This window comes from Photinus pyralis, unplaced genomic scaffold (genome assembly GCF_008802855.1).
Source record: "Photinus pyralis isolate 1611_PpyrPB1 unplaced genomic scaffold, Ppyr1.3 Ppyr1.4_LG7, whole genome shotgun sequence".
Taxonomy (NCBI): domain Eukaryota; kingdom Metazoa; phylum Arthropoda; class Insecta; order Coleoptera; family Lampyridae; genus Photinus; species Photinus pyralis.
The window spans coordinates 26,857,964-26,879,147 of NW_022170738.1; the positions used below are offsets into that span (position 1 = coordinate 26,857,964).

The following is a 21,184-nucleotide window of genomic DNA, read 5'->3' on the forward strand; positions in this document are numbered from 1 at the left end:
TCTGAAGATTCTGAAGATTCTGAAGATTTTGAAGATTCTGAAGATTCTGAAGATTCCGAAGATTCCGAAGATTCCGAAGATTCCGAAGATTCCGAAGATTCCGAAGATTCTGAAGATTCTGAAGATTCTGAAGATTCTGAAGATTCTGAAGATTCTGAAGATTCTGAAGATTCTGAAGATTCCTTTTCAATACCCTGTAGTTCCGGAGATGAGAAAGTGCTGTGTGAGCTTTTGGTGTGCAGAATTGTTGGGGTATTTATGGTTGAGGGGGCACTCAGGTTTTCCGGGGTCTTCAAAAGTTTAATGATTTTATAATTCTGAATGCTGTGCAAGTTCAAAGGACGGGGAAGATTCTGCATGTTAGAAACTATAAAGGTAATTAAGTACTGAAGGATGTGCTGAAAATTATTAATTATTTTAAGTCTTTTGAATGGTCTGTAGGTAAGTTCAATAAATACCGACTGAACGTTCATAGCTTTTTAAAGATTTGTAGATATGAAGGTTCAACATACAAGTTCCGTAGAATTCTCTAGATATTGTATATTAATGCAGAGATCTTGAGATTTTCATTACTTTGTAACGCTATAGTGCTCTACTTCTACATAGTGCTCGAGGATGATACGGGGGGCATCATTGGACTTAAGTCTTAAGATTCTTTGGAGTTTCAAGATGATAGTTGACTTTCGCAATGCAGGGTATGATCGTAGGGTTCCTCTAGCTAGGCCATCAAGATCTCCAGGGTCTTTTACAGTAAACTTGACTTTCGGAATATTCCAAATCATCGGTGTTATTCGTGTTCTCCGAGCATTTGAGATTTTTTGCTGATTTTTCGAGGTGTTCCCACTAGTAGGTGGTAATCATTAAAGCTGCAATAAAACCCCACCCGAAACTAGTAGAAATTTCTTTTAATTACGTGAAGGGTAGAAATAAAATGCAAAATGCATGAGGCAATGAACGTATGTGCAATGCATAATTATTGCAACAGTTTAATTTGAGTAAGTCTCCGCCATCGAAGGTAGGTTCGATGCAAATTGTGATGTGCATTCATTAAGAGATAACTGATACACTCGCAAACTCCTTTAAGGATTGCTACGTCAACAGCATTAGCTTATGTTACACGCAAGTTTGATTGATATTTAGATGTACTAAATCTGTACGGTACTTCCATGCTTTTGACTGAATTGTAAGTACACCGCTTTAGTTTAATAGCAAGTCCGATAACAAACAGTCCGATCCAAAATGCAGACGTGCAAGGCTCGTTGCCTCCCTCACATCAATACGTTAATTAAATAAACCCAATTCGAGCCCTCGATTTCACGAAATATTACAGAAATTAACATTATTCAATCACATATATGGCTAATGGGAATGCAATAATATGCATATAGTGAAATGGCGAATCGAATCTCCATAAATCAAAATTAATAATCCCGTTCGGCCAATGGTGGAAGAAGTAACAACGTAATTTACGCATACGTGCGTTCGAGTTTAATTTGTTTCGTTTTTTTCAGAGTCCAGTCAGGCGAGCCAAATAAAGATTAATCCGGCGGATCTGCCCACGTTCCTGACGTCGAGTCAGGTGTACAAGGTGACGGAGAAGGACGACGTGATACTTCCGTGTGAAGTTAGCAATGCAGGTAAATATGGCACTTCATGGTTCGCAAGAATTGATTTATCTAAGTATCCGTTGCAATGGGACGCCTATCCGTGTCCTTCATATCTGTTGATTGTGAATAGTCAGAATGAGTCCAATTCCGAACGGATACTTGTCCTTAAGGATTCCGTGTGGTAGGATGAAAACGTTAAAAGCCGTTGAAATCATTTTGTAAAATTGAAAATGGCGGCATTTGGAACCTCATTGTTTGTAGGAAGTACAAACTAAATTGGGTAACCGTAAAGATAATGTATACGTCACATGCTTACACAAGCGCTCTTAGAGCAGGTTGCCAGGCACAGAGAACGATCCACGTGACAAATTACGCAAACATTCCGCTGTGTTTAAATACAAGATTAATTTATATGCTTATGAGGTTTAGTTTCGTTAAGTCAATCACTGTCAGTTTTAATAAAATGGAAGCTCAAAGGGATAATTTTCCATTTAATTACGTAAGTCAGCCAGTAATTTGGAAATTGCTTTAAAGAAATGAATTTCCCTTTGATGTAACGTAAGCGTGCATTCGTCTCAAAGTATACTCTCTTTTTTTTCGATTCGCGTAATTCGTTTTGCAAAGTCAATCAAAGCTTTGTAATTCAAAATCTTTCGCATTAAATTTGTTCTCCAAATAATCCGCGAAAAGCGAAGGGGGAAAGTCGAATCGATAAATCAGGCACTTAAATTCTTCCGAGTTTCTCGCGAGTTTTTCCATCCCACTTTTAACTCGCGCATTCACACATCTTTAAACAAGTTTTTCAGATTGCAAATTAATAATTCGCGTTTGGCAGATTTCATAGTGTGGTGCACCACTCCCAATATCATGATTTGTCACCTTTTCCTAGGAAGTGTTTCAATAGGATTCATTGGGAAGAGTATAATACATCTAGTAGAACTGTACGAGTTTTTTTATAAGGTTTTAGAATAGACGCTTCCTAATCGGTTAAAAAAAATGTAGGATGCAGGAGAAGGAAGTGTTTTCAAAACGATTCTTTGTAGGATCACTACGAACAACTATTTCTAAACATAATCTGAAAGTAATGAGAAACAGATTATTAAAAGAGAAAAAAAACTGCAAGGATTTTTTTTATTTTATTTGTCGAACGTCTGTGTGCGGGGTAATTTTTCCAAAAACGCTTTGTAAGCTTTTCTTTCCTTCAGAAATTTTGTTTTAATTCTTCATTTTATGTATTTCGGAATAAATTTGTGCCATTATCCGTCAATTAATTGTCCATTCGAATCCTTTGTGCGACACAGATAGCGTTTTCATGTCATATTTTTGCCTTTTGGTGTCCAAGAATGGAGTCAGATGTTGCTGAAAATGTCTTTTGGAATTTTCTGAAGTTGACCCTCCCCCATGTATAAATTAAATAATGTTGGGCTAAGTGGGCATCCTGTCTCAATCCTTTAATTGTTCAGAACACTTTAGACTCTTTCCTTCCTATCCTTACTCCATTTCTTATCCCTCCATAATAACTCCTCCGCCGTCATTATCGAGTTTACCCTATAATTTCCCATACCCTTCTCTTCCATTCTTCCGGTAGTCCTCCTTTCCATACCCTGTTTATTAGTTTCCTCAGCTTCTCCTTAATATTATCTGTAGCGAAAATCCAAGCTCAATTTCACATTTCATCCCTCCCTGTCGCCTTCCCTTAATTCAGTCTACCACTTCCTCCCTTCCCTCATCTTCTATCCCACACCGTTTCTCCTTCTTACCTTGTACTACCTTCAAAGTGTTGCCTCCGATCCTGTGTTTATATTTCTCTCTTACTAAATGTGTTTCCCTGCTTCATATTCTTTCTGTTTCTTTTTATTACATATTCTTTTGTATTTTTTCCTGTTTCCTCACTTCCTTCGCCTCTCTCTCCCTTTCTCTCTCTCTCCATTATTGTTCTGTATCTTTTTCTCTCTTCTGTACACTCTCTGTCCCACTATTTCTTTCTTTTATCTATCCTTGCCTCTTCTTTCCCTGTTTCCATGATATTGACTTCTTAATACTCCCCTTCTTATTTTTTCAATCCTCCTCTGTACTATTTCCTCATTCATATACTTGCTCCTCTAGCCTCTCTTAGTCTTTGGGTTTTTTATTTCTTGATCTTCAAGCCAAAGGAGAATCAAATTCCATTGACCTTAAAAACTTGATGACGGATTTCCGGGTAATCCATCGCGTATCAACATCCCTTTTGGTCCTATTCTGAAAAAATGGACCTGGTAGAACACTCTGCGTATAGGCTTATACAGCTCTGAAAATCTTTTACAGATGCTTGAAATGCAGTAGCTGTGGTTATAGGCCCCCAAGGAGACTGTGTCATCTAGACGCAATGGAATTAAAAGGCGATATAAATCTCTCTTTTTTCTCAAACGCTTTGAGATCGTGGTAAGGGTACTTAAAACGCCTAGAAGGGACCCCGTTCGTCAGAATCTTCCACATCATAGAATGCTTCGAAACATTTTAATTTGCAAAATTTTAGCTGAAGATCCTGAGTATTTTGATGATTCTACAGATATTGAAGATTCTGAAGATTCTGAAGATTCTAATGATTCTGAAGATTCTGAAGATTCTGAAGATTCTGAAGATTCTGAAGATTCTGAAGATTTTGAAGATTCTGAAGATTCTGAAGATTCTGAAGATTCTGAAGATTCTGAAGATTCTGAAGATTCTGAAGATTCTGAAGATTCTGAAGATTCTGAAGATTCTGAAAATTCTGAAGATTCTGAACATTCTGAAGATTCTGAAGATCTTGAAGATCCTGATTCTGAAGATTCTGAGGATTCTGAAAATTCTGAAGCTTCTGAGGATTCTGAAGATTCTGAGGATTCGAAGATTCTGAAGATTTTGAAGGTTCTGAAGATTTTGAAGATTCTGAAGATTCGGAAGATTCTGAAGATTCGGAAGATTCTGAAGATTCGGAAGATTCTGAAGATTCGGAAGATTCTGAAGATTCGGAAGATTCTGAAGATTCTGAAAATTTTGAAGATTCTGAAGATTCTGAAGATTCTGCTTATTTCCTTTCAATGCCCTGTAGTTCCCGAGATGAGGAAGTGCTGTGTGAGCTTTTGGTGTACCGATTTCATAGAGCATTTATGGTTGAGCGGGCACTCGGGTCTTCCGGAGTCTTCAAAAGATTTTATGATTCTGAATGCCCTGAAGGTTCATAGGACGTGGAAGGTTCAGCAATCTGCATGTTATACACTATGAAGGAGATAATGGCAATGATGATGATTCTATAATCCTCCACCGTATCTCTTCTCTTGTCCATAAGTGTATCTCCCTTCGTCTTTGGGTTTCTTTATTTCATGATCTTCTCATCTTCCCTTTTAAACTCAATTCCAACGGTTGGTAATCCGATCATATCTTTGTTCCTACCTTAGAACCTTCTATTGATTCCAAATTTGTTTCGTGTAATCAATTACTTACCTCCCTATCCCTCCCTCCCGTGTATGTGTATTCCCCATCCATATCTTCCTCCTTGTTTCCGTTTAATACTCTCCAACACCTCCTTTCTATTAATTCCAGTAACAACTCCCCCTCTTTATGGCATTCTTTATCTCTTGACTACTATCTTGGGTTTCTCTTCCCTTATTCCCCTCCTCCCTTTCATCTATATTTTCTAATTGATTTTTCAACACTTCTTTATTCCTTTCCCGGATGCCCGCTTCCTCTTTAATTTTAGTGCTTTCTTTAAGTGTTCGCTCTTTGCGAATTCATTCGTCCATCTGTATTCAGCAACCTTCTTTCTTTATTTTCTATCTGTTCTTCTCTTCCATTCATGATTCCGCCAACCCCACCACATCATGTCCTCGTAACTCCCAGAATTGTACGTCTTTACTTGCTATCTCTGTTACTCATCTCTGATTTGCAGCTTTCTTCTGCTGTTCTTATCTATCTCATTCTCTCGCCCCCCTCACTCCGCACCCTGCCGTCTCTTGTACACCTTAACCGTCCATCCTTAAACCCCCCCTGTCCCTCGTCCGTTCTGTTCGTCTCCGCTTTCACTAATTCTTTTCCTTCTTTCACCACTAATCTTGCCATTTCCTCTTTCTGCCTCCGCTATCTCTTTATAACTTCTCTCTGTCCATCCTCATAATTCCCTTTTCTTCCCTTTAACCTTCCCTTACCTCTCACAACTTCCCTCCTCTTTTCCCATATTTCCACGTCTGTTACTGTATTTCCCCCTACTTCAATCTTGTTCTCGTCTCTTTTGCGTTCACCTCTACTTGCAATCTCTTTTCGTTTTTCCATCTCTTCTCCCTTTATCGTTATGTTGTGCTTTATTTTTTCTCTTTCATCTTTGTAACCTTCTTCTTCGAGGTTTTATTCTTTCTATAGATTCCTCTTTTTCCTTATATCATTGCTTTTTTTTCTCTTAATTTCCGCCCTTAATCCTTTAATTTCCTCCGCCATCTTCTTTTTCATTTTATTCAATTTGTCCATTTGTTTACCGAGCTGGCCTTATTTCCTCTTTAACGTCCTCCATCCTTTTTCCATACTTTCCGAGTCCCTTCTCTCTCCCCCTCCTTTAACTCCATCCTCTACATTTTTTCTCACGGCCGCCTCTTACCTTTGTTCCGGTGATCTTTCACTCTTCCTCTTTTGCTACTCTCCTCTTCTTACTATTCGCATCCTCATTTTTTGATATTTAATATTTTTATTTATTGGATCTTTGATCTGTTTTAAACATCCAACTTGTGTTTTCTTTATCCTTGAATTTTCCACCTTGAGGTTTCCAAAAATTTTAAATTTGAATTCATTTGAAGTTTTCCAGGATTTTTTAGTTTCCCCCAATCACGATGCAGATTGAGAAGACTATCTGGATTCTTTGCATATGAGCTAACAAATTTTTCGATTTCTCTGTATTCTTCCTTCTCTTCGAATTTTTCTCCATTTTGTTCTTCGGATTCCTCTTCTCCTTTTCCAGATCCTTCTTTCAGACACTTTGAATTTCTTCCATTATCTTTCTATATGTTTCGCTCCCAATTCAGAGTTCTTTAATGCTTCACCTCTTTAGGTTTGCTTCCGTTTTTGGTGATTATTGCTTCTCTTTTTTACGCCTAGTTTCGTTACCTTCCTTTCAAACACTTATCTTTAAGGCTCCTTCGTCCTTAACCCCTTTTCACCAACCTCCTTGCGCTTATTCTTTATACATTCGGGTGATAAGTATTTTCTGATCTTTTCGGCCACCGAAAATGCCTTTCTTTAGTAGTCCCGAAATCATATTTTCTCTTCGAAAAGTTATCGGAGGGCTGTACAAAATCTAAATCTTGTGCAATCTGACCCAAGTTCAAAAATCGCTGTGTTTAATCAGGAATGCTGATTCTCAGTGCCACCCCTGATCGTATATAGCTTCGCAGTTTGTAAGATAAGAACGAGAATCTCTTCCTATATAAGTACACTACTTCGAATGTTCGAATGTTTTAGGGCTGAACGTTTTGTGCTGGGGGGGGGGGGGGAGTATGAAATTTCCCAGGAAAAAAAGAAAGATTCAAAGTTCATTTCTTTACATCTGACATAACACTTTCGTATACTGGACAGTATTTCATATCCCCCCACATCCCCTAGTTCTAAGATCTTCCTCGTAATCTTAAAAACAATTTGCATGCGTATGATTATCCTCAAAACGTTCAGCCCTAAGGACATTCCAACAGTTTTGGTATACAAGCTAAGGGTACTAAACATGTGGGGAAGAATGTAACTGTACTGTAGAACCTGGGTGTCTGGGGGTAATACCCTCCAGCATACGAAGGTCTTATGTAAGGTGTGGGGAAATAAATATTCAATTTTTCTTTCCTGGAGGGGTATTCCGGTAGAACCAGGGGGTCTCAAGAGGAGTCTTTCATACTTCTGTACACTAAAGCGTCGCTTACAGTTTCTAAGAACTGTCAAATGCCTCAAATAATCTATCAATGTCTCCTACGAGTTTTAAGGGCTTTTATGGTTCTCTCCTCTTATCAACCAGAGAGCCTTGCAGAGGTTGTGAGAGCCTTTTAGACCTTAGAGGGTTATTAAGAGTTCTTAAGAGCACTGCATGCATTCAAAAACGTTGCTGAACATCGTAACTGGCTAGCTTTTAAGAGACTTTGGCTTCATCGGGTCAGGAGGTAACGTGTTTCGTTTCCACCATGAAAAAGAGGGCACCATAGATTTGTTTCGGGGCGAATAAGGGAAGATGCTTGGACGAGGTAGTGTCCTTAGAGGTGAAGCTTGTTGGAGCTTTGGGCGGTTTCCACGCCGCCTACGCTGGTGAGGGTCGTTTTCGGTCGGCTAACACCAGTTTCACGACGCAGAGGATAAACCCAGCATTCTAGGCGCAATTATAATGTTTACTGTAGGTCTAGCACGTGGTGACGTAGGGTAGTTGTGCCTGTAAGTCATTTGAGCAATACTCGCATTGTCACAACAATTAGGGCAATCCCTACTAACAACATCGGGCATTCCGCACCAAAAGCAAAAGGTCAAACTGTTTTGGATCACTTCTCTCACCGGAATAGTTCCAAAAGGGCGATTCCAACCTTGTGCGTGTCGACAATCAGCTATAGACCGTGCCACCGGAATGCTGTTGGTCTTCTTGGCACGGATTCTGGTGATGGGTTAGGTCTTTGATACTCGGGCCCCACGTTGGGCGCCAATTTTCTTCGGTTTAGAAAGAACACGATATACACCGTGCTTTCAATCAACGTTACTCCCCCTCTCCTCTTACGCATTAGATGAGGTTTCTTTGAGAGTGGTACCCAGAAAGAAATGCTTCTATCAACAACGCGCTTCCAAAAATGTTAACTTGGCATTTAGTGCCTTTATTTTCGTTAGGATCTACTGTTGATTTCAAATGCTACAGCCTGGAAACTCAAGACGAGAGTGAAATAAAATGGGTCTTCGGAATTGATGTTAGGGAGACGTCGTTCCTTTTGATATTAGAGCTTCGCAGTGCGTTTCGGACGGCATAAATAAATGTATTCTGAAATATTTAAAAAAGGCATACAGCATAAAGGAAATGCTTTGGCGCAGCAAACAAGCAAATACGATTTCATAAAGTACGAGGAAAACGGGAGAGTGTATTTTCCCTAAATCTCCCTCCAGGATTTCTTTATAATTTATAGCTCCGAAAAGTTTAATAGTCGGGAAGATTAGGTATTTTTCTGTTCCGCTTTATTACGTATACATATCTTATTATGCGAGGGGTAAGTCAACCTCTGTAGACGCTTCGGCTCATCTGTTGACAGATATTTAAAATACCCTCATTTCGCTGTTTAAATACGAAAATTCCCCGATATGAAACTGAGAACGCGCGCGCGTCTCTAATATCGGCTCTGAGTTGGCCTAGGAGGGTCGTTTTTTCTTCCACATCCCGTGTTTCGCATGGGGCGGAAATGGGTCAAATCAATTTCGTACGTACAAATGTGTAATTTAGACGGAGTTTAGGTATAATAGTTTTTAATTTATAATACATTTTCGGCACCGGTCTGAAATCAGCGCGTCGAATCCTTCGGGAGATTGCGAAGTAGAAATGACTAGAATATCCTGAATAAAATATGGAGTTCCGCTCAGTCGGTTAAGTGAGATAATAATCCGATGGCTCCGACGACCCATTTCCGTCGGAAGTCAGTGATCGATACCCGTAGAAATTTCACGGGTTTCATCCGTCGAAGTTGTCTGGGGGGATGATTGATAATACGTCACGAACATTATGTACGTTGAACTTAATTGTTTCTTTGCCAATTACTCGTATTCCATTGACAGTTTTTCACCTCCAACCCTTAACGTTAGACAGCAAAGTATTTTTTTTTATTGAAGTATGGAACGAGCCGAAGACGAGATCGGTATAAGTCCAGCCGCTCATCCTGCATCCTGACCGGTATACGATTCCGGCCACTAAACACATGACGGAACACTATTTCACGGCCTTTATAGATCTTTGACAGGTCTTTAACAGTTTCAGTCAAAAATTCTCTTCAAAGGCTACTTTGAACCCCAGAGATTTATAGTCCTTTTGAAGGATCTAGAGGCTCACCCATGGAGCTTTCCCTGTTTGTTGTTCCTAGAGAATTAAGTCGTAGGTAGGTAGCCCTGGAGGGAACCTAAGGGCCTAGGAAAGACTCAAGACTAGGATCTCGGATTCAAAGATTGGAATCTAGGGCCCAAGGTTCACAATTTAGACACAGAATCTAAAACCACAATTCCAGATTTCCGGATTTGAAATTAAAGAACTCAAAAATTAGGATACAGGATGTAAAATGCAAAACCTAGATATTGGATTCAGACTCCCGAATAAATATCCCAATACCTAGGATCCAGAGTTCATTAATTCAAAACCTAAGAGCTAAGAAATATCGTATCTGGAGTATCAGAGTACTAGATTTGTTTCTGAAATTCTTAATATATGGGCCTAATGGGTCTTCCGGGGAGCAGCAAACCCCCTGCGGCTAGCGCTAGACAATTTGATCACCGAATATGTTTTAGGATCACGAAGATCTTGTAGTTTCTGTAAATTCTGTAGATTACACGGGTTCTGTAGATTCTGCAGGAACAAATGCTGTAAATCCTGACGAACTCGTAGAACTTCGTCGATTCTGTAGCTACTGCAGATATTGCGGATTTTGTAGATCCTGCAGGTTTTGTACATCCAGCAGGTTCTGTAAATTTTGTAAATTCTGTACATACTATGGGTTCTGTAGCTTTTGTAGATTTTGCAGCCTTGTCTGTGGTTTTTGTACCTTTTGTAGACTCTGCAGATTACAAAGATTAAGTAGATTCTGTACGTTCTGTAACTCAAGCAGGTATCTTACTATTGATTCTGTATCCGTAGATTCTATAGACTCTTTATTTTCTGTAGGTTTTGTAAATTGAATCCTTTTTTAACATCTCGTAAACCCGTAGATTCTGTTTGATTTCAAGTTTCAGTTGATTCTATAGGTTCTGTAGATTTTGTACATACTGTAGAGACTGTATATTTTAAGTAAACACAATAGAATCTTTTTAGATTCTAGGTTCTGAAGCATTTGTATATTTTGTAAATTCTGTTGATTCTGTTGATTCTGTAGATTCTGTAGATTCTATAGATTCTGTAGATTCTGTAAATTCTGTAGATTCTGTAGATTCTGTAGATTCTGTAGATTCTGTAGATTCTGTAGGTTCTGTAGACTCTGTAGATTCTGTAGATTTTGCACATGCTGTAGAGACTGTATATTTTAAGTAAACACAATAGAATCCTTTTAGATTCTAGGTTCTGAAGCATTTGTATATTTTGTAAATTCTGTTGATTCTGTAGATTCTGTAGATTCTGTAGATTCTGTAGATTCTGTAGATTCTGTAGATTCTGTAGATTCTGTAGATACTGTAGATTCTGTAGATTCTGTAGATTCTGTAGATTCTGTAGATTCTGTAGATTCTGTAGATTCTGTAGATTCTGTAGATTCTGTAGGTCCTGTAGATTCTGTAGGTTCTGTAGGTCCTGTAGATTCTGTAGGTTCTGTAGATTCTGTAGATTATGGAGGTTCTGTAGATTCTGTAGATTCTGTAGGTCCTGTAGATTCTGTAGATTCTGTAGATTCCGTAAATTCGGTATAATCTCTTGATTCTGTAGAAGGATTGTAGATTCAGTAGGTTCAGTAAATCTTGAAGTGGTTCTAGATTTCCTACGCGTTCTGTAGATTTGGGGGTTCTGTATATGCTGTAAATTTTTAACATCTCGTAAACCCCTTAGATTCTGTTTTATTTCAAGAGTCAGTTGATTCTATAGGTTCTGTAGATTTTGTACATACTGTAGAGACTGTATATTTTAAGTAAACACAATAGAATCTTTTTAGATTCTAGGTTCTGAAGCATTTTTATATTCTGTAAATTCTATTGATTCTGTTGATTCTGTAGATCCTGTAGATTCTGTAGATTCTGTAGATTCTGTAGATTCTGTAGATTCTGTCGATTGTGTAGATTCTGTAGATTCTGTAGGTTCTGTAGATTCTGTAGATTCTGCTGATCCTGTTGATTCTGTAGATTCTGTAGGTTCTGTAGATCCTGTAGATTCTGTAGATTCTGTAGGTTCTGTAGATTCTGTTGATTCTGTAAATTATGTAGATTCTGTAAATTCTGTAGATCCTGTAGATTCTGTAGATTCGGTATAATTTCATGTAGGTTCAGTAGGCTCAGTAAATCTTGAAGTGATTCTAGACTTCCTACGCGTTCTGTAGATTCGGGGGATTCTGTATATGCTGTAAATTTTTAACATCTCGTAAATCCACTAGATTCTGTTTTATTTCAAGGTTCTGTAGATTTTGTACATACTGTAGAGACTATATATTTTAAGTAAACACAATGTGAATCTTTTTATATTCTGTTGATTCTGTTGATTCTGTAGATTCTGTAGATTCTGTAGGTTCTGTAGTTTCTGTAGATTCTGGAGATTATGGAGATTCTGTAGATTCTGTAGATTCTGTAGATTCTGTAGATTCTATACATTCTGTATATTATGTACCTATATTCTTTTTTCTTTTTTTTTAGGAACGAGATTTTGAAAAATGGTTTTCACTGGCTTCTTTGGATGTTATTTTGCTACTTTTTCATAAAGAAAAGGTTATATCATTCCATTTGATTTTTTTGATTTTTTTAGGATTTTGGGCCATGGTGTCAAAACTAGACCCCTGGCGGAGAAGAATTCAACTAAATTAACTATGTTGATTCTTATTGCCCAAGGAATGCTCTTTTCAACGATACCAAATTTGTTAAAATCGGTCAAACCGTTAAGAAGTTAAGGTAGTTGCAAGAACAATTGAACGCCCCACACAATCTTTGTTTTTGAAATAACAGATTTTTTTACGAAAATGATAAACTGGTTCTCTTTAAAAATGTGAAAAAAAGATATTTAGCTTATTATGCGAAATTTAAAGAAAACGCAATTTTAAAATTTGAGATGGTTGTTACGCTCTCTGGTGGTCATTTTTTGAACTTGAAAATATTTTCCAGCGATTCTTCATACATGACCGATTTACCCAATAATTTTTTTTACCCCTATCATACGACGAACTGTTCCCGAGATATGGCCGAGGAACAGTCTTATTCGGTCACCCGGTACAGGATCTACATCTTTAGAATTGTAACGGATGGGTTCCGTAGATTTTCTAGAGTTTTCAGGTTGTGTAGGTTATGTAGATTCCATGTATTCCGTCGATTTAATTGGTTCGGTAGATTCTATGTATAGCAGAAGTTCCCTATTCTATGCCCCTAGATCGGTTAATCTCGAGTCGAGTGTGCAGGCCCTTAAATATTTGCAGCTTATGTCAGCCTTGTAGATGTAGAACGATTAATTTCAGTGATATGAGTGCCGTATCGTCGTCGAAATCGGCCTCACTGTGGGACAGCTCGCTTGATCCTACTGCTTACTATAGAACAATTGGCAATAGAATGAATTGTAACGCATGTGCGTCACCTTATAAAACCAAGATCGACGGCGGGGATGATTATTTCGCACTGCGTGGGAAAAACGCTTTGTTGATTTTACTTTTAATTTTGGTGTGATGCGTATCCGTTACCATATGTACCACCACAATTATACCATGTTTTCGTTAATTCCTTTCGTTGATTTTTTCAGTACAGGTCTTGCATAACTTCTTCCTTACGTATTCCCGTTGAATGGCTAGAAAATGTTGAATTCGGGGTGTGTATGGCGTTACGAAACACACCCTTCATCAATATTGGAAGATTCTGTAGAACCTGTAATTAGCTACTCCTGTAGAATCTTTCAATTCAATTCTGTTGACTCGGCTTAGTCTGTAGTTCTTTCCTTACGTAGAGCTGTTGAACGGGTTATGGATTCAGGCTGTGGTAAATGCAATCGTTGCCTTACTACCACAATACTGCAGCTATGGAGGCAAAATCACACAATTTGTTGCTTTATGGTCAGTTAAAATTGCGTCTGTATTGTATCGAAGCCATCCAAGGGGTTGTTTTGTAAATACGGGACGGCCAGCTGGCCGGAATTGGATGTAAGGAAATCGATTCTCCCTTAAATTGCAAACACAAGGAGTTTCTCAATTTAAATTAAGACGAGAGACGCCAAAACTTTATTGCTCTATGTCCAGGGACGAAACCTAATCGTAATAGCAAATTGGAGGGGTAAGTGTGTTTAAGCGTTTCCGAAAAAAAACTGTTAACGCCGTATTATTATACTTTATAATATATAAGATATAAACTAGATGGAGTAAGTGTGGCTTTATTAATGTTAATGCAATTTGAATGCGATGAGTGGGGGCAAAAGAGAAAAATTTCCCACATTCAAAAGCTGCATCGAATCGTGTTTGTTTTGAAGCAATATACTTTTCCAAGTTTGAAAATCAATCCATTTTTTTCTTGTTTTTTTTTGTAAACTCGGTAGTGCTGGACGAATTCAACCCTTCCTTATTGTCACCCCTTGATCTCCTTATTCCCCCCCGTGCATCGTAGTGGTCGCCCAGCACCGACTGAATTGTAAGTATATTTATATTTTTTCCATATATTTTGTGTTTTGAATTTATCAAAAAATTATACATTGGTCCAAATCAAGCCGGATTTGCACGCATGTTATAGTACATAAATAGTAGAGTTATAGATAACACGTTTCGGTGCAGGTTGATAAGCGCTTTTATAGTATAGAATTCAAGTTGTAGATATCAAAACTTTGATAAAACCGCCACACATATTCCATTATTGTCAATTTAGCGCGATATTTAGCGGTTCTGAACGATGGACAAAAAAGCGGAACATCGTCTTAAGATTTTAAAGGCAAAAAAAGAACAATATTTTGCTAACATTCAACGGGTATATGATTTTAGTAGGGATGTTTCAACCCCAGAGAAATTGAGTTATTTTAAGATGAGGTACACTAATTACGAGGCAACCAAAGTTAAATTGTTAGAAACAATAGAAGATATAAACTTATTAGAGTGCGAATTAGACGAACACTTTGTTCCAAGTTTTAAAATCATTGAGACGATTGAGGAAATAGTATGTTACATTGAACATGTTGCTCAAAAGATTAAAATTCATAGTAGTTCTACTAGTAGTGCCCCCTCTACAAGAAGTGAAGAGCGGACTAACAGAATTCGCAAACTACCCGATATTCCACTCCCAAAATTCAGTGGAGATTTAAAAGAGTGGCCTTTATTTATTGAATGCTTCAATAGCCTAATTCACAACAACCCTGAATTAAACGACGTTAATCGGGCGCATTATTTACTCGGCTGTTTAAGTGATACTGCACTATCGGTATGTTCTGGAATAGCTCCTACAGGAGACAATTACAGAATCATTCTTGCTGCGCTTGTTGACAAATATGAGGACAAACGTGCCATAGCTAATTCCTTATTAGAACAATTGTTTATGTTTAAACAAAGTCCTACTGAAAATGTTCATACGTTAAACGCGTTCGTAGATAAATTCGATCCTGCCGTTACAGCTTTGCGAAAATTAGATATACCAGATTTAGCCGACTACATTTTAGCATACTTAGCTTTTCAAAAACTAAATCCCGAGACTCAACGTCTATTCGAAAACACTAGGAGAAAAACGGATATGCCTTCCTATAAGGACATCATTACTTTCATAAAAGAACAAGCCAAAATTTGTGCACGCACTAGCACCGTAGTAAATAAATTGGCAAGTAGTAGTAGTAGTTCAAAAGGTTATCCCGTTCAAAGTAGTAACAGTAATAGCAAATCAAAATCTACCCATGTGTTTCTTGCGCAGAAGCCTACACCGGCTAAATGTGCATGTTGTAAAGGTACTCATTACATTTCCGCTTGCCCGCAGTTTTTGGAGATTACGCCTGAAGAACGGTACCAAATCGTGCGCGCAAACAGTTTATGTTTAAACTGCTTAGGGTCTCATAAAATAATGAATTGTCAAAGTAATTATACTTGTAGAAGTTGTCATCTTAAGCATCACACCTTGTTACATTTCAAAACTAACTCTCGTAGTAAATCAGACCGTTCCACTTCAGGCACCCCTATTGATAACAGCTCTTCAACTTCAAATAGGAATAGTAGTAGCAGTCCAGATAACGCTCATGGTGAGTCGAATTCTTCCTCAATCAATTGTTGCACAATTACGTCAAATACTAATGGCTCTAATAATACAGTCCTACTCTCCACAGCAAAGGTCGATGTTTTGGACGTGTTCGGCAATACTCATGAAGCCCGTTTTTTATTAGACAGTGGAAGTCACGCTAACTTTCTCTCTTTAGACTTTAGTCGTCGCTTGAAATTACCCCTTGCCAAATGTGACACTACAGTTCTTGGAATTGGTTCGACTAGTAGCAGAGTACACGGAAGTGCGAGCGCAGTTATAATTTCCAAAATTAATACGCATAAAAGATATTGTTTAGATGTATTAGTAGTAGATCAAATTACCAATCAAATGCCTCCAATTTCCGTCGATATAAGTCGTTTTAATTACTTAGTTTCAATTCCCTTAGCTGATACTGAATTTCATATTCCTCGAAAGGTAGATGGAATAATTGGAGCCAGTTTATTTGCACAATTGTTGGGCCGAGAGCGGATTTCAGGCCCTCCAAATACACCCTTAGCTATAGAGACTCAGCTTGGATTTGTTTTAATGGGAGTTGCACCCACCATATCTCCTTGCACACATAGTTTCTTTATCGCTTTGGAACCTCCGTTGGAGACACTGGTACAACGATTTTGGGAAGTAGAGGATGTGCCCTCTTTAAATTTAGTAAGTCCGGAGGACGTCAAGTGTGAACACCATTTTCGATCTACTTACAAAAGAGGAAGTGATGGAAGATATACCGTGGCCTTGCCTTTTCAACTCAATAGTTCTTTGTTAGGGGATTCCTATGCGGCAGCACTTCGTAGATTTTTGGCCTTAGAACGAAAACTAGATAGAGATGGAGATCTTAAAATACATTATGCAAATATTATTCGAGACTACCTAGCCCAAGGTCATATGTCGAAGGTTACGAACCACATTTGCTCGGAACCGCATTATTTTATTCCTCATCACTACTCCGGTTCGAATTGTTTTCGATGCTTCGTGCAAAACTACCTCTCTTTATTCTTTAAACGACCTTTTATTTGTCGGTCCTAAGCTACAAGCGGATGTTTGTACGATGTTGTTGAATTTTAGACTATTTGCAATAGCTCTTTCCGCGGACATTCGCCAAATGTATAGGCAAATTAACCTTTGCGAGAACGATCGCAAATATCAAAAAATACTTTGGAGATTTTCGAGCCAAGAATCAATAGAAACCTATCAACTAAACACAGTATCGTTTGGTGTCAGAGCGTCCCCTTTTTTAGCCCTTAGGATTGTTCGTCAACTAGCAGAGGATGAAGAGTCAACTTTCCCCATAGCTGCTGAAATAGTGAAAAGAGATATGTATGTTGATGACCTCGTCACCAGCATTCCAACCACGAGTTTAGCCATGACCGCCTATTCGCAATTAAAGGAATTATTTGGTAGAGGTGGTTTTCAGTTAGTGAAATGGGCAACAAATTCTCCAACACTAATAGAAAACATCCCTGAAGATGATTGCATTACTAATCCTATTGATTTTGACAGCTCCAACTTTAAAGTTTTAGGTTTGCAGTGGAATCCCAAGACTGATTTCTTGTCATTCTCTTTCGACATTACCAATAGACCTTGCACCAAACGCACTATACTCTCCACCGTTGCACGGTGCTATGACCCTTTAGGATTTCTGGCTCCTGTGATTTTGAACTTGAAACTCTTAATCAAAGAATGTTGGGTGCTCCAACTAGATTGGGACGAACCATGCCCTAACAGTATAGCACAAAGATGGCAGCTAATTAACACCCAACTTTCTCATCTTTTAGAATTTGAAGTACCTCGGCATATTGGAGTTACGAACAATCAGAGCGTAGCATTGGTAGGATTCGCAGATGCATGTCTAACATCCTATGGTGCGGTGGTGTACTTGCAAAGTATTGCTAATAGAAATCAAATTCACCTTCTTTGTGCGAAAACAAAGGTCTCGCCCATAAAACTAGTCACTATTCCACGGCTGGAACTTTGTGCGGCTCATTTACTCGCCAGACTCCTGCATTTTGTAATCAATTGTTATCAATCTCGTTTGAACATTGCCAAAGTGTATGCTTTCTCAGATTCTACAGTTACTCTCAACTGGATCGCTACATGCCCAACCAAATTGCCCATGTTTGTTGCAAATCGGGTGACTCAAATTAACTCCTTAATCGATCCTTTATCTTGGTATCACATTGATGGTAAAATAACAATATAAGCGATTGCTTATCTAGAGGTCTAACTCCCTTGCAATTTATCAGCCACGTTTCTTGGAAAAATGGTCCTGATTGGATGAGATTAGACTTTTTGGAATGGCCAATTTGAATTGTGCGCACTGAAGATAAGGAATCGGAGGAAACTATCGCCTTACTGATTCCTGCAAAAGAAGAAAATCCATTTTTTTCCTTAATAGAGCGTTGTTCCAAATGGATCAAATTAGTGCGCACTGTTGTTTATGTGCTTAGATTTCTTAGACGGTTACCCTACAATGTCATCATTTCCGCCTCCGACTTAATGACTGCGGAGATGAGACTTATTCGTTTGATTCAATGTAAACATTTTTCAGTTGAACTTTCTTTACTAAAAAAAGGAATTCAACCCAAATCTTTTAGATACCTTACCCCTTTTTTAGATGGAAATATTATTAGAGTAGGTGGTAGGCTTCGTAACGCCGACTGTTCTTTTGATGTAAAACATCCTATTTTATTACCGAAGAAAGACCGATTCGTAGATTTACTTATCGATCACTATCACAGATCCAACCTACATACAGGACCACATTTAGTTTTAACCTTGATTAGGCAACGGTATTGGATACTCGCAGCACGTACGTTATAAGATTTAGAGTGCAGAAATGTAACATTTGCTTTCGGATGAAACCCAAACCACAATTTCCGGTTATGGGAAACCTACCAATAAGCCGAATGCAATCCCCTAAAGCCTTTTTCCAGACTGGTTGTGATTACGCGGGCCCTGTATCGATTATTCCATATCGGAAACGAGGAGTGCGTTCAATTAAAGCCTATATCTGCTTGTTTGTATGTCTGACGACTAAAGCGGTCCATTTAGAATTAGTTAGTAGCTTATCCACGGAAAACTTTTTGCAAGCCTTCAAGCGATTTATTAGTAGGCGAGGAGTAGTTTCAGAAATTAACTCCGACAACGGTACCAATTTCATTGGTGCGAGGACATCCTTAGATGAATTGTATAAAGTCATATATTCTCCTGAATATAACAAATCCATAGGAAATGAATTAGCTAACCGTGGAATACAATGGAAACTAATACCTCCTGGAGCTCCTCACATGGGAGGGTTGTGGGAAGCGGGCGTGCGATCTGTCAAAAGTCATCTATACAAAATCTTACGCGACCAATTATTAACTTACGAAGAGTTTAATACTTTATTAATACAAATTGAGTGCGTACTAAATTCACGGCCTCTCTGTGTGCTAAGTTCAGATCCTGCTGATCCACTCTGTTTGACGCCTGCTCATTTCTTAACCATGGGCCCGATAAACCACTTCCCCACCGTCGATTATACTAATCATAATATTAATCGCTTAAACAGATTTCAATTACTTGATCGTATGATACAAGACTTTTGGAAGAGGTGGCGGTTAGAATGCCTTACTGAAATGCAAACTCGATATCGCTGGAATACTGAAACGAATCCTATTGAAATAGGGACTGTTGTCCTATTAAATCAGCCAAATGTTCCTCCATTATCTTGGCCTTTAGGCATTATAGAAAAAACTTACCCAGGAACTGACCAAGTGGTCAGAGTTCTCGATGTTCGAACCAAAACTGGTATTTACCGCCGGCCAGTAATTAAGGTATGTCCTTTACCCACGCAATAAATCTTTGTCAGTTTTTTTTTTTAATAAAATTACTTTTAGTTGATCTTTCTCTTAGAATTTGATTTGTTAATTAAACGTTGTTAAATAAATAGCAACAATTATTTTTTGTTCAGGTTTGTTAGTTAAATATTGGTAGATAGAAAAATAACAATTATTTTTTGTGTTCTCTTTGTCATCCTGAAGTTCGAAACCGTACTTCATCCCGGGGGGAATGTTAACGCCGTATTATTATATTTTATAATATATAAGATATAAACTAGATGGAGTAAGTGTGGCTTTATTAATGTTAATGCAATTTGAATGCGATGAGTGGGGGCAAAAGAGAAACATTTCCCACATTCGAAAAGCTGCATCGAATCGTGTTTGTTTTGAAGCAATATACTTTTCCAAGTTTGAAAATCAATCCATTTTTTTCTTGTTTTTTTTTGTAAACTCGGTAGTGCTGGACGAATTCAACCCTTCCTTATTGTCACCCCTTGATCTCCTTATTCCCCCCCGTGCATTGTAGTGGTCGCCCAGCACCGACTGAATTGTAAGTATATTTATATTTTTTCCATATATTTTGTGTTTTGAATTTATCAAAAAATTATACAAAAACCCTCATCCGAATTTAAATTGTAAGTCATTCGAAGCATCTAAATTACATTTTCGCCTGGAGAGGAAATTAAAAACTCGACAGATTTGATCTCGCAGAAATCCCTCTCACGTGTTCGATCCGCAATTAAAATTTAGGCATCAAACATGGCGGTCCAGGTGACAATAACGAATTGCGCGTCGCCCAAAAACGGACAAAGGAAGAAAAAGTTTAAATGGCAACTTCATTTCCGTTCCCCGCGAGGAAACCACAAAAGCGGGTAGGCAACTTTTTTAATTATAAATTGCCAAACTAATTTAATAGCGACACAACTTTATTAAGCAGAATATTACGACAGGTAATATCATAAAGTGCTCGAGCGTGTAGTAGGAGAGACGTATCCCACAATTTAATTCCCATCTAATTATGCGTTATTCTAATAACCTGACTTTATTAAATTTTTACTCGGCACGTTTCCCTTACTTTCTTTACGATATAAGTAAATAGAAGTAAACTAAAATTATGGCCATAACATAGACGTATAAAAACGGAGGACGGAGTAGCTACACGAAAAAGCTTTCCTTTCCTATGTTAAACATTTATCATGCGACAAAGCTTTGAGAAATATGAGCTTTTTATTATAGTCCTAGAAAACCTAACTGTATTTAACTCGTTTTTCATCTCCAGCTTTCTTTTCCCTTACCAGAAACATAGGAACACCCCGTCGACATCATCAACCCTTTATCGGCTCCCTTCCCTTCACAATAATTTCTGCTACAACGAGAGCTATAAATAAATTTATGTCTTGGAAATGACAGTCTTTTGATTTTAAATTGGGAAAGTGAATCGTATTTCATCTCGTGTTCCGACGTTCAACTGAAATTGCTTTCGAATTTGTGAATAGCGCTCTCCGACCGAACTGTCTCTCTCTCCCTCCCTCAATCCCAACTACAAACTTACATTTTTATAGTTATAAATAATTGTATCTTAGTGTTGAATCGGAATTTATGTTTATTACCATTTTATGGTATCGAGGAGAACCGATCGCTCCAACAATGTGAAAATCCAATAAATCG

General features: G+C 38.1%; 1 protein-coding gene across 1 annotated transcript in view; it reads left to right on the forward strand.

The window, feature by feature from the left end:
- The first annotated feature begins 688 nt into the window (after nt 1-688).
- LOC116176140 (limbic system-associated membrane protein-like) overlaps nt 689-21,184 on the forward strand; it is a 150,309-nt gene continuing 129,813 nt past the window's right edge. Inside the window, exons 1-2 of the mRNA XM_031494615.1 lie at nt 689-695; nt 1,512-1,637. Coding sequence (XP_031350475.1) covers nt 689-695; nt 1,512-1,637 — 133 coding nt within the window. The remainder of the gene's footprint in view (nt 696-1,511; nt 1,638-21,184) is intronic.